Source organism: Pteronotus mesoamericanus, unplaced genomic scaffold (assembly GCF_021234165.1).
Source record: "Pteronotus mesoamericanus isolate MK-2021 breed Mesoamerican mustached bat unplaced genomic scaffold, CSHL_Meso_final contig_32, whole genome shotgun sequence".
Taxonomy (NCBI): Eukaryota; Metazoa; Chordata; class Mammalia; order Chiroptera; family Mormoopidae; genus Pteronotus; species Pteronotus mesoamericanus.
Genome location: NW_026555134.1, coordinates 10,316,467 through 10,330,892, shown reverse-complemented (window position 1 = coordinate 10,330,892; position 14,426 = coordinate 10,316,467). Strand labels below are relative to the sequence as shown.

Genomic DNA, 14,426 nt, shown 5'->3' with positions numbered 1-14,426 from the left:
CAGACCAGGAATTTTAAATTAGAAACATGTGGAATTGATATGCAATGGAATTGTATAAAGAAGAGGGGCCTAGACTCTGACATCTATAGTTAATCAAAAATTGATTCTTCAAAGGGAGCAACTGGGAAAACAGTGTATTTCTTCCCCGCCCTGATGCTTTAATTCAGTAGCAATTATGAGTGGGGAAGGAGGAATGATAATTCATTCCTTTTGTCCTCAAAGACAAGAAGATAGAATCTTTGAAATAACTGCCCACAGATGATCGAGACTAAGGCATCAGCTGGATGACTAACTTTGGCCAGCATGAACAGGAGAGTCATGCTGACCCACACTTTGGGTGGGCTGAGACCTCACAGCCAGCTCTCCGATGCCTTAGTCACCACCACTGTCTCAAGTAACCCATATTCTCTATGGCCCAAATATTTTATTTAAGCTCTTCCGGGAAGAGAGCTGTCTAGTGTTGTATTTGTGTTCTGGAACAAATGGAAAAGTCCATCTGTGTACCCCATAATATCCCTCAAGTTAAGCACAGGGGAAGGCAGTCGTTGTAAAGAAAATTTAGAGGAGAAGCAAAAGAAAAGCTTCAAATAAGAATGTTTTTGTCCAAACTCTGATACTTCAAAGTGTCAAATTAAAAGCACAAGAGTAGAAGTGGAAGACCTGGAGTCAAACATTAACTATGACTGTCATTAACAGTGTTGCTCTTGGGAAAACTCAGTCTCCTCTTTGAGCTTCAGTTTCTCTGATATAAATTGGGGGAAGTTCTGACCTTTCTCCAATGTAGGTGGGGATATTAATTAGGAAAATATATTTAAGTTATCTAATATTTCTTGCAACATGATAGGTGCTTCAAAAAGTAGATTTGAACATGAATGATTCTCCCCTCATTTTAACTTTCCTTAGTTGACTTTTGTTTAACTATAAGTCATTTTGAGTTGCCTGCCAGAGGAAAAAGGTTTTTATCTTTTAATTTCATGGAGGGTAGTGAAAGAAGATTCATATGATGAGAAAAGAGACAATATAATACAGGGAGATGAGGAAAACATAAGAGCAAATTGAGATGATAAAAATAAAATTTTGGAAAAGAAAATGATGCCTAATAACATTGCAAGACTGTTTTAAGATAAAAGAGAGCAAGCACCTTTCTAACTACAAAGATGGTAAAGACAGCAAATAGAGCAATAATTATAGAAAAGGGCATGAACATATATTGAACACTCTGGAATTTTAAAAGCAGTTGAGGGCGCCTTTAATGTTAGATTAGTTAAGTCTTATTTTTCTTTTGGCTAACGAACAACACTTTTTGAATGTTCATTAAGTAGTGTGCTGAAACTATCCACCTCGTTTACAAAGGGTAGTGCCAAAGGAAGGACTGCATTTGAAACAATGATCACAAAGTGAAAGGGTCCTTCTCCCATGACCTTTGCAATAAGAGGGTCACTTTCTGAGAAAGGCAGATCTGTAGCTGTGTCTTGACCTCTCAACTGTGATTTGTCACAATGCGGACAACAGCTTTCATATCCTATGCATAATTTCAAGGGAGAGAAAAATGACATCTTATTGACCAGAGGATATGACCAAACATAGTGTCTGGTTGCTGTCCACATTTTTAGGGATGCCCCTTGCTCTTAGGGTTGTTTCACATTCCTCCTGTGTGATCCTGTAGAACAGTAGGAGATTGGTCATCTGTTCTTAGCTCTTAACAATTTCATTTCCTTATTCTTTACAACTAATTTATAGCTGTTTTCCTTACCTTGGGACCACACTTTGCCTCTTATGATGTTGTTACCATGATACCAAAAAATTTTAAAAATTAAAATGTGAATGCCCACGCATAATTTATTTAGTTCCCTTGAATTCAATAAACGGAACTAATACTTGCTCTAATCAGTGATTTCTAAACTTGTTTTCCTCTCCTCCTTTTTGGTTATTAGTAGAACTTGTCTTTCCATACCATAATAATAACAGATAAAAGGCTACCTTGACTGGAGAAGTTTAGGGAGAAGTTCATCACCTTTGACAGCCACCAACACACCTTTAAGTTGAGGTTGGAAATTGTTGTTCTAGTCATGTATTATCATAGAGGCATAATTAAGTTAAAAAATATATTGCCATCATTATCTGTAATAGCTCAGAGAATTAAAAAATTCTGTAGCTGTAAGAGGATTAAGACCAAATCCTGCGTACCTTTCTCCTGGAGAGGAAAGAGGCAGAAAGGGTTTCTAGATCAAGGTTGTTGTTTTTGTTAGTGGTAAAGCCATACCAAATCCCTGGTCTTCCATTTCCCAGTGAAACGATCTTTTGTTGTGGTGATGGTTCAAAGGTTACCAGGGCTCCTCTTTCTTTGGGGCTCTTTCTGACTACTTACTCCTTCTGAATTCTGAGTCAGACATGCACTTCCGAGATTTTGAAAAAATTGTTTTGCATATTCAATCATGCTTTCCGAAAAGAAGCAGTAACTTTGCTTCAATAGGGAAAACCACAAAGGGCCACATAAAGGCCAGTCCTTGTCACCCAGTTCTCCTAACCACACATCTCTAACTTCTGCTCCCCTAACTTTCTCCCTCCACAAAGTCAAAATTAAAAGTGTGTCTGCTCCTTTGGAAGCAGGGCCTGCCTTTGGCACAGCCCTTTAACATTTGCCAGAGCAAGTAAGCCTTTTTCAGACTAGGAGCTATTACATTGGGAGGTAAAGATGACTGATCTAGAAGAATAGAACATAAGAAAAAGAGTGTTTTATTATTTTTAGGTAGGAAAAACAGACTATTAATATATCCTAGATGGAGAGATTGCAAAGCCATACGTTTCTCAAGATGGATTGGTTGGAAAGGGGAGAGAGAAAAAGATAACTCTAAGAGAGACTCTTCATATCTTTTTTTTTTTTTTCCTGGAAGAGCTTTTATTCCTGCTGTGATCAGTGGGCACTTAATTTGCTTACTAATGCTACCCCCAGCCTCATTTAAATATATGTATAAATGTTGCTTATTAGCCATTCTGGAAACGTAGTGGACATTAAGTAGATCAGAACTTTTTGAACTTCAGAAACTCATGCTTAATTATCTCCCACAAAAAAACTAAAATATCCTAGAAAAAGTCTTTAAATAATTTTGCACATATACTTTGTGAGTTTGTGCGTGTGTGTGTGTGTGTGTGTGTTGGGACTGAATCAGAAGAAGAGAGAGCCAGAAAACTTGTAACATCTGATTTTCTGAGGGAAAAATACGTTTTGGCGATTCTTGCCCTCCTGGGTGTTAAAGGACTACCTAAATGAGTACTTTGCTTTAAATCTTATTCCATTTAAAAAAAAAATTTAGTAGTGACACCACCCACCCTCCCCAAAATTATTGTTAAGAATGAAATACATTCACCATGTGCTTCAACAGAAATTTGTAGGTAACACTCTTCAGGCATTCAGCCAGAGTGGGCACTCCTTCCTAAGGTTTCAGAAAACATGAAAACCACAAAGAATGTTCACAATTATTTTCTCTTGGTTGGCAGAACAGATGCCTTTCCTCAAGGAAAGTGCTATATGCCAAAACAAAGCCATATTCATTAAAAATATATTGTTTACTAATTGCGCAGACTCCAAATTATATAAAATTTATTTTCAATTCAAGGGGCTTACTTTTCTAAGAAAGTTTTATAAGCAAAATAGTACAGGAAGACAGGCAGAGGATAAAGTATTAAAAGAAATCAACTATACTAAGAGCTAGAGCAGTTTAAGAAACAACAATGCAAGTGCATTGAAAGGAAATCAGGCAATGTGGACGTGATTTTGTCTAGACGTCATGGCTGGCTTTATTTATAAGGGGATTGTCAAATCAATCTGTAGAATATGGATGAGGTAAAACACAGAGATAGGGTATTATTCTAGATCATCTGTAACTTTTCAAATACAACCTTCATGCTGAAATTCCAGGGAGAATGTAAGTGACTCCAATAAAGAAACCTGTCAGTCAGTCAAGGGTATTTATTTATTATCCCCCTGGGCTAGGCACTATTCTAGCTAATATGAGGCGATACAAAATAAAGAGTAGTCGTCATCCTTATAATCTTTTATGAACAAATGGATTTAATCTACAGACACACACACACACACACACACAACACACACACACAAACATTCTATGTGGGTGGTAAGAAACTCAAGCATATGGGCATACCATAGTCTTATTTAGAAAAATCCTGATTGAAAAATTAAACTTACAAAATTAGAAAATCTGGGGAGTAATTAATTTTATTACAAATTGGTCATGCCTTGCATAAGGATATTTGGGTCAACGATGGACTGGATATATATGACAGATTATAATGGAACTAAAACATTCCTATTGCCTAGCAACATGGCAGCTGTTATAAAGTCATAGGAAAATGCAATTATTCACAGTTTGTAGTGATGCTGGTACAAACAAACCTATTGTAATGACAGTCATAAAAGTATAGCACATACAATTATGTCCAGTACATGATACTTGATGATGAAAATAAATGACTATGTTACTGGTTTATGTATTCATCATACTACATTTTTATCAGTATTTAAGAGTTTGCTCTTTCTACTTACAAAAGCCAAGTTTACCATAAAACATGTTGTGCTATGAGGGCAGCAGCCTCGTAACGTTTCTGTTTACTGAATTTCTTGATTGCATCATTTTCTCTTGTATTTACCTTAATGTCCATTCTTTTGTACAGTAGCATGCTATACAGGCTTGTAGGCTCTACCAGTAGGCTCTAACCATACAGCCTAGGTGTGTAGTAGGCTATATCATCTAGGTTTGTGTACGTGCACTCAATGATGTTTACACAGTGATGGAATTGCATAATGACTCTTTTCTCAGAATGTATACTGGTTGTTAAGCGGCACAGACTATATACATTAAAAGGCATTCATGAAGCATGTCTTTTATGTAACAAGTCGAATTCTCTGTTAAAACTGGAAACACTCCCACTCTCCTTCACAAATCTACAAAACGCTTTTGGAACACATTTATTGCTCAAATATGGATTCACATTGATGTTGAGAAGCTGCAAAAGTGAATAAAATAGCAAGGCTGTGTCCTCTAAACTGCAGGTTCTTTGAGTCAAAGACTGGAACTTATATATTTGCCTTGATATCCTGTGCTCTGTCAAGATAGAAATGGTAAGAAGAAGAATGTATGAATGGGATAGATGAGTAAAGGTTTCAAATTGGAGCTGAGCTTGGTAGAGTTTTAAGAGGAGAAAAAGAGAAGAGGATGTCACAAGCAGGGCGGTCAGGCTGGTTGGTCTTGGTTGGGTGTTCAAACATAGGAAGAAGGTTTGGCGTCTTGAGCAAGACCGAGGAAGGGTCAGCTATTGGTTTGGTACAGTAAGAGGTGGCCCCTGCCTAAGCATCCCTGGATCCTTTTTCAGCGTAGTTCTTCTCAATACTCAGTAAATGACCTTGCAAGGTCAGAAAGGGCAAATCCTTAAAAAAGAGACATTGGTTGGAACTCCACCCCTATTTCAGCATATATATCCTTCCTTCCAACTCCTTCTGGAGCACCATCCCTGGTAGAACTGTTTGCATTGACTTAACCAGGGGTGGGGTGATATTTCTGATTTCCCTGACGTAATTTTAGTGTGGCCCAGCTAGAACGCAAATTTTAGAGGACAGGGACTTTTCACTCTCACAGTCTCAGCTCCTAGGAGTGTCCCATACATAGGCATTCAATACACAGTATTTGTTAACTAAATGAACGTTATTATTTTGGGCGTTCGTCTTTACTTTTGCTTTATCGACCTTAATGCAGAGAGCTGGACACTAGAGGGAAATCTTTGAATTCCAGTTTTCATTCTTCCTTTGGCGCAGAAACTCTGGCCAAGCCCTTTGGGAATGGGGATCCCCTTGGAATTTAATGACAAGTCTCGGCCACAGGGGGCGGGGAAGAAGGAAAGTTGCAGAAAGTTCTTCCTCGGTTCTTTTTGCTTTTGTAGCACCCTTCACCATCCATCTTGTTCTTTATTTGGGGTTAGGGGCGTCCTGTATAGAAAGGAAACCAGGGGCCACTGTTCTGACTGCATTCTTCTCCGGGACCCTTTGGGTTCTGCCTGCAGGAGCCCCGCGGTAACCCCTGACCGTGCCAGCACCTGTTGGACGGCCACTTGGTGGCCCTAGCCAGTGCCAGAGGACGCGACCCGGGGGTCCCCCCACCCCTCTCCGTAGGCGGCGACCCCCGCCCTTCCCCTTCGGCCGCCTGCCGGAGAGCGGCTCAGCCTCCCGGCTCGCCGGCCGCTCACTCCGCCCGGGCAGGGCCCACCGCCCCCTCCTCCCGACTCCGCCGGCAGGGGGAAGGTAGAGAAGGGGAGGGGACAAGCCGGAGCCTTGGCCCGCCCGGCCTTCTCTCTCTACCCGGTGCTGAGACGCGGCACCGAGCCCCGTGGTTTGCACGGAGCCTGAAGCATTTGGGGGAGAGCGCCAGGAACTACCGGAGCCCCGCCGTGACCCCGACCTGCCGAATTTCCCTGGGCTTCGAGAAGCGAGGGAAGCACCCCAAACAAGGTGAACTTTGATCGCGGAAAACTCAAGCCAGGTGCCGGGATCCGTGCTGCGGAGGTCGGGGCCGGGATCAGGCTGATCACGGGGCTGGGAAGCGGGAGCCCCGCGGCCTCCCTCCGCCCGCGCCCAGGGCGGCCTCGGCCCGGCGGCCCCCCCACCCCTTCCCGGCCCCGCTCCGGCTCCTCTGCCCCGGGGACCCGCCGCGGCGCTCTCGCCTTGTTTCTTCCCCCTCCCCCTTCGGGGGTGGGGGTGGGGCGGGGGAGAGGGGCGCCCGGAGAGCCGCATCTATTGGCAGCTTTGTGATTGATCAGAAAGTGCTCGCCGCCAACTTGGCTTCGAGGCTGTCTACGCGCGACCCTTGAGTTTTCGCCTCTGTCCAGTCCCCCAAACTGACAGGTGCTCCCAGCAACTTGCTGGTGACTTCTTCGCGCTGCCCCGGCTCCCCCGCGTCCCCACCCCCCTCTTTCCTCCCTCGACTTCACCCCCACCCCCACTACTTCGGCACAGCTCAGGATTTGTTTAAACCTTGGGAAACTGGTTCAGGTCCAGGTTTTGCTTTGATCCTTTTCAAAAACTGGAGACACAGAAGAGGGCTCTAGGAAAAAGTTTTGGATGGGATTATGTGGAAACTACCCTGCGATTCTCTGCTGCCAGAGCAGGCTCGGAGCTTCCACCCCAGTGCAGCCTTCCCCTGGCGGTGGTGAAAGAGACTCGGGAGTCGCTGCTTCCCAAGTGCCCGCCGTGAGTGAGCTCTCGCCCCAGTCAGCCAAATGCTCCTCTTCGGGCTTTTCCTGCTGATGTCTGCCCTGGCCGGCCAGAGACACGGGACTCAGGCTGAGTCTAACCTGAGTAGTAAATTCCAGTTCTCCAGCAACAAGGAACAGAACGGTGAGTCTGTCCCCCCAGTCTCCCCCTTCTCTCCCCCTTCTCGTGTCTTGCTCTGTGTGTGTGTGTGTGTGTGTGTGTGTGTGTGTTACGTTGGCATTGTGCGTTGGTGTGTGATGTGCACCAGCCTGCGAGGGTAGAAGCGTTCCGTACCCATGCAAATACGCGCTGCGTTCATGGGCACGGGCTTTTAGAGGTTACGTGCAGTTTGCAACTTCGGGAGCTGCCACAAAGCTCTAGCAGGGCAACAGGAGTGCCAGTGCAGCCCCAGCGAGAGAGAGGACCTCCTGCGAGCGATCGTGAAGTTCAAACGCACACTGCAGGACCTCTCATTGCCAGAGTTATAAGTTCAAGAACTGCCTCTAAAAACGAATCCAAAATGAATGAGTCTTGGCATGTTTGACTTTACTCGTTTTTTTTTTTTTTTTTTTTAAATTCGGGAGGGGGCTGTTTCAGGAAATGTATCAGCCGCATTAATTGAAGCACTTTTAAGTAGAAAGGCATCAATCAGTAAGTAGATAGGAAATATAGAGGTCAAGAGGCCGAGTGGACGCTTTTAGGGAGAATTTTAAAAAATGTATTTCTCTTGTGCTTCTTTTTTTTTTTTTAATGTGCCTTTGTGTGTACTCTGAAGTCCTTACGTTACTGGTGGTGTGTTTTTATATGTGTTAGTGAATGACTGCTATTTTGTGTGTGCGGGAAACGACTTAATCCTGCATAGGAAATGAGAATTACTTTCAGCTTTCAAGTGTACCTGAAATGTTTAGAAAACTCTCAGATGCAAGTTCCCTTGGGCTGGGATTGCACAGAGCTGGAGAAAGGCTCCTTTCATAAAGCCAAGGGCAGCTTCAGGGTGTGTAATTTGCTTAGCCTCTGAACCCATATGATTTACATCATTCAATTTCTAAACTCTTTTTCTCTTGATCTACCATTATGAAGTCATTTTTGAGAATACCTTGTAAATAGAAATTTTATACTGCACATGAAACCGCAATGTTAATGTAGCCTGTCTAAAATTAGAATATTAAATACCCTGTTTACAAGTGGTGGCTCTTAGTGTTATTTGAAAAGAAATGTACATGTGTTTAGTGCTTTGTGTGTCATCCATTGCAAGTGCAAAAATGCTGTCACCTCATTAGCCAGGCAAAATGAACACAAACAGCATACCTAGAAAATCAGAATGGTGTGTACTGTATTTTTAAGTCACAGAAACTTTTTCTTTATGTATTGGGGTGTTTCCAAGTTTTAACTTTGAATTTAAACTCTTTAAAGTATTCATCTTTAGGAAAGCACAGGAAGTTCTAGAGTACAAAAATAAGGATTCCCGGGACCTTTGTACACATTATTTGTACTTGTTGTATGTGAAGCAATCTATGGTGTCACATTTATCAGACAAGTTAATGTGGGTGCGTCTTACAACTTGCTAATATGATGGCACATGGCACCTGCAGGCTGCTTGAGTTGCTGATCAAAGGGCAGCCAAAGGATCTATCTCTAATCACAGGAGCTGCAGAGGACTGGGAGAAAGTGATCAAAGGAGCCATAGCACCAGCTGTACCCTGGCAGGAAACAGATCAGACCAACCTTTGTTCTTTCTCATGTAAAATAAATGTCCAGTTCAAAATATTGCTTCTTCCTAGACAAGTGTCTCCTGGATGACAATGCCCAACATTCCTGGCTTCTAACTTTTATTTTTTTATTGTTCCTGTCCCATATCATTTCTCCTGCTGCCCTGACTTATCAAGCCTGTCCTGGCATCTGTCATCTTCCTGCTGATTCCCTTTGCTACTGTGCCTCTCATTGTCCTTTCTGTGTCATTATTTCTTGTTATCCACATAGCATGATCACTTAGTAATAGGCCCCAGAGCTCTCAAGTGGTCATTGGCCGCTTTATGGAGTAGGTTTACGCCCTTCCGAGAGGTGAGTTCATTAAGCCAGGCCACACACATTCTGTTGCCATCAGAGGCTGGGCCATTGCCATTCCTAAGATGCACGTGCTAAAAATAGCCTGGTTGTTTCCTAATCTGTGGGCAGAGGATTGGGCTATGTTTAGCTCTTAGGAGGCTGGCAGCAGGAAGTAACTAGAAGTAGAGAAACGACTCACCTTGTAGTTTTTAGCCTAAGGAGAAGTGGGGCAGCCCAGCACTAGGGGGCAATAGAGAGCTATTTTCCTGCACATGCTCAGGTTGATTTTTGTCCCTCAAGGTACCAAGATTTGAGGATAACAAGTAGGTGCTGAAGAACATCCCCTTGGAATGGGAATAAATTTGCTAGAACCTCTCTTTTTGTGTGTGGCTTTCAAATTTTCCATTCCTTTATGTGGGTATTTTTTGCCTTCATATTGAATTATGGTTGATTTTTTTAATGGAACTATTTGCTCTCCTCACTTTAGATTGTTGGCTAATTCTCTAAGTACAAACCCACCTGAAGATGTCACATAGAAAAATTCTATTAGCTCAGTTTGTGCATTGCATTATTCTGTGAAAGGTTTTCTAAGTGCTAAATATGAAATGTCCACCTCGATCATTTGTGACTGTAGTTCATTCCCGCTTTCAAGGACTCCTCCCCAATGATACTCTCTTTCCTAGAGCATTCCAAAGTCTTAAATGATGTTGACTCAATCAAATCCCCAGGTCTGCTCAGTTTCAATATTAACTTGGTATCTCGAGTGGTGTTATACAATATAAATGAACAAACAAAACAGAAAGACTGGTAGATACAGAGAACAGAGTGATGATTGCCAGAGGGGAGGGGAGTTGGGGGACTGGGTGAAAAAAGGTGAAGGCATTTAAAAGTGCAGATTGGTAGTTACAAAGTAGTCATGGGGATGCAAAGTACAACATAGGAAATGGAGTCAATAATATTGTAATAACTGTGTACGGTGCCAGGTGGGTACTGGAAATATAGAGGGGTATATTTTGTAGAGAGTATGATTATCTAATCACTATGTTCTACATCCCAAACTAATAGTAAAAAAAGAGAGGAAAAACGAGGTGTTATAAATTAAAATTGATTGTTATAGCCAATGTTACATATTTGGATGTAGACTGGAATATGTGGCGGTGCTTCAGAATTAGTTTTGAGGGATGTGTCATTTATTCTCTTATCAGTTACCTGGGTTTTGATGTAATACTGTATTGTGATTCCTGCCACTTTACTTTAAAAATAACTTTATTATATGACATTATAAGTTGTCTTTGTGTCATTCATTCTCAACCTTACTTCCAATCCTGAGTCTCACATATAAACCAATAGTATCCAGATTTAGCTTAAAGAAGGAAATGAAAGAAAAGGACACTTACTTATGATGGATTTTTGGTCTGCACTTCCTGCATGACCTTGGGAAAAACGACTGTTATCCGGGTGCACTCATTTTAGAGGAGAGTGCCTACCATGAAACAAGTTAGTTCTAGGATGACATTCTGAGTTGCAGCAGAAAGAATCACATACATCAAAAATAAAAATGATCCAACGCTTACTTAATCTATTGCTTATAGTCCAAATGAACACCAATCACAAAGTTGTTAATGGAGTCAGGCCTCATCTACCTTGCACTGCTGGTGAGTGATTTTAATTTACCAACAGACCCAAAACATGCTTCTCAGCATTCTTATTTTCTTTAACCATTTTGAGTGAAGATTCGGAATACCCCTCTGTTAGTTAGGGTTGTCTTATAAACATCACTTATTGTGTGTGCTTTTTCCTTAAAGACTTTTGTGGCCTGCCTACCGGCCATTGGAGACAAATGGACCCCTAGTCGTGCCTTTCTGAGGACATGTGTTTTGTGTTTATGGCTTCTCTGTCTCTTCTCTTTCAGTGCCAGCCTTCTCTTTCTCCCACTGCCTATGTTTCTGTATCTAACCAGACTGCACCCATTCCCCAGCCCTGTTTAGGTGGCAGCTCCGTTTTACTGAAAACCAGATAATTACAGTTCCTAGAATAGTGTCCAAGAGTAAATAGTCTCTGACTGAGGACAAAAGGGACTTCCCTATCAATTAGTCTATAAGTTGTACTGTGTGACCTTTGTGACATTTATTTTTGTTGTAGAGACTGTTTTTTTGGTCTTTTTTTTTTTTTATGAAAAGCAACTTCCTCCTTGTTCTCTGCTCTTTTTGAGATAGTTGAGGAAGTTGAAGAAATAAAGCGTCATTATATAATGAAGATTTTTTTTTCAGGATAGGTGGCAAAAAAAGCCCTGTTGTATTTTATGGTAACTTTTTCTTCCCTTCTAATTGTTTTGTTTTACATGTAATCTGATATACTTTGTATTGCCCTCTAAATGGTAACCAGAAAGTACAAAGGTCTGGAAGAAGCTTCAGGGACTAGACTATCATGTGTTAAGTAGCTGTAGATAGATGCTAGGGTTCCATACTAAACTATTTGGTAGAGCTCTGTCTCAGGCACCAAAATTCTAGCTTTGTCTATTCTTATCTCATCCTTCATGAACCTTATTTCTTGCATACCTTTCTTATATTCTCTTTGACTGCATGGTTTTTCTAACTTTGTACTGCTAAACTTATGTTTTATTTCCAAACTTGCACAGTTTTTGTAGAAATAGAATTCTAATGATAATGTGACATGTGTTAAAGAAATTATAATTGAATTAATGGATTCATAACGTCTACATTTCCCTACCCCACCCTTGGCAAATGTTTTGAAGACTGGTAAAACTTTCTTCATGGGTTTCTATTTGTATCAAACCAAATAGTGGAAGTCATAATAAAAGTCATTTCATTTACATAGTCTAACTTTATGTTTCTGCTTGTTTTATTTGAAAACATTATACATAGCCAGGATATCTTCATATAACTTTTTATAATTTCTATATAACTCATTTATTAAACAACTAATGTGCATTATATTTCCACAACTGCCTCCAACTGCTTTTTCTTTTTCAAACTTCTCTTTCCTGCCACCTACGGACACCTCCAGTGGTTGAATTTCAGTTGGTTTGCCTGTGGCTTGAAGGCCATGGACTAAGGAGGGGTATGACCTCTTTCAAGCCTCCTTCTTGCAGCTTCTTTGGGTCTAGCTCTTTTAAGGGTATGTGAGATGGGGAAGGGGGACATGGCGCACGTGGCACTGAATTGCAACCCTCAGCTGATTGTTCCTGCTTCCCTGGGCGACACCAATCAGCTCCTTTTGCATAGGTTGCACCTTCCTGTCATTTAGATTAGATGAGTCTCCTTTTCAGAAAGGTCTTTTTTTTTTTTTTTTGACCACTTAGCCTAGATTAGCCTCTCCTCGCTATCCCATAAAGGTTAATTAACTACATAGCACTTACCATTCTTTGATATTCTCCTTGGTGTTAATTAATTAACTGTGAACCTACCTCCACCGCCACCCCTATAGAATGTAAGATGGTGCACTGTGTCTGACTTGCTTTCTGTGGGTGCTCCAGAACCCAGAACAGGCATTTGTACATTGAATGCACCCAGTAAATACTTGCTGAATGGTTCTGGTTGTAGTGCCTTATTAGAGTAAAATTATGGTGTTGATGAGAATGGCAGGCCATCCTTGAAGGTCTCTTTTTGGTCTTGGAACTTCTACATTGTTCTGCCATTTTCATAGGAAGATAAACTTGTTTATTTTGCTTGTGGTGAGACATGCCAATCAGAGTACTACCTTAACATCTTATTAAATACAGCTGACTTTTGAGCAACATTGGATTAAGAAGCATGGATCCACGTATATGCAGGTTTTGTTTCTTCTTTTTCTTATTCTTTTTCTGTAAATTCAATAGTCCCTTCATGCCCCAGGTTTTGGCATCTGCAGATTCAATCAACCACAGACAGAAATTGTATTTTCACATTCCCACCAGAGGATTCCCAACTGTGGATTGAAAATACTGTTTTTTGAATTTGCAGATGCAAAGGGCCAACTGCAGTTAAGTTTTGGAGGAGTCAAAATTATGCTCAGATTTTTGACTGTGGGGGGATTGGCACCACCAGCCCTTCCAAATTGTTTGAGGGTCAACTGTACACCATGTTAGTAGGCGAGTATATACCAAGTGAACGGGTAGGTTTCCTAGAGCTGGTGCTAGTCATTCTCTTGAAAGTGTCATTGTTGAGTGTACCTCTGTATTTTCTGAAAATGACGTTGATATGAAATGGACCAAGAACAATTAAAAATGGAGAATTTTGAATGGCTGACATGCCTCCAAAGTCAGTGCGCTTTCCATCTTAGCTTATGGCCCACGGATAAGCTGCAGAGGTGAGAAATCAGCAGTAAACAATGGTGTGTGTGGAATTGTAGGACTGGAAGAATCCCAAAGAGCCTATCCTCACCCATGTGTAAAGTGAAGCCTAGAAGGCTGAAGTGACTTTGTCAAGGTCACTATTGAATACGACAGTGTTAAGTTACTAATGGGGTGATGTAGGTTCTTTATGTGAAAACCAATTAGGCAAAAAGAATTCTAGTTTTAAAATTCCAATGCTTCCTATAAAAACATTTCTTTATTATTTTAGGGGTTTACATGCTTTGCAGATTGTGAAAGGAGGTGAAACTCCCTAGATTCTGAAACATTCTTTGCAAGGGCACTAAGGAAAACAATCTCAAAATACATTAATTAAATAGAACAGATAATCAGAATAATGTATATTATAATACTTCTGTTGGGGTAGAAATCTGACAATTTGGCAAAAGACTTGAGATACTATCTTTGGAATTGTTACTACTACATGTTAGGGCATTATTTTAAGTAGGTGTACCAGGTCCAAGGATGTTTATTTTAAAATGTAGGCTTATTAATTGATGATAATAAAGAATATGGTTGACATTGGACCATATAGTTCCATGAGGCACAGTTTTTTTTTCAAGGATAATTTTGAACGTTTGATTTAGTGGATATCTCAGTTATGAAAATACTGTAGACACATGTAAGAAAGCAGGGTCTGGAAAGCACGCCTGCTACTCTTTTGAATGAGTTTAATGAACGCCCTTAATTTGTATTTATTCTGTATTATGTAGGATAATCTATACAGAGATTCAGATTTCTCTTTAAAGCCAAAGACATCAGGAGAGA

At 41.1% G+C, this 14,426-nt stretch overlaps 1 protein-coding gene across 1 annotated transcript in view; it reads left to right on the top strand.

The window, feature by feature from the left end:
* Positions 1-6,466: 6,466 nt before the first annotated feature.
* PDGFC (platelet derived growth factor C) overlaps positions 6,467-14,426 on the top strand; it is a 168,229-nt gene continuing 160,269 nt past the window's right edge. Inside the window, exons 1-2 of the mRNA XM_054576081.1 lie at positions 6,467-6,520; positions 7,177-7,405. Of these exons, the coding sequence (XP_054432056.1) occupies positions 7,288-7,405 (118 nt within the window). The 5' untranslated portion in view covers positions 6,467-6,520; positions 7,177-7,287. The remainder of the gene's footprint in view (positions 6,521-7,176; positions 7,406-14,426) is intronic.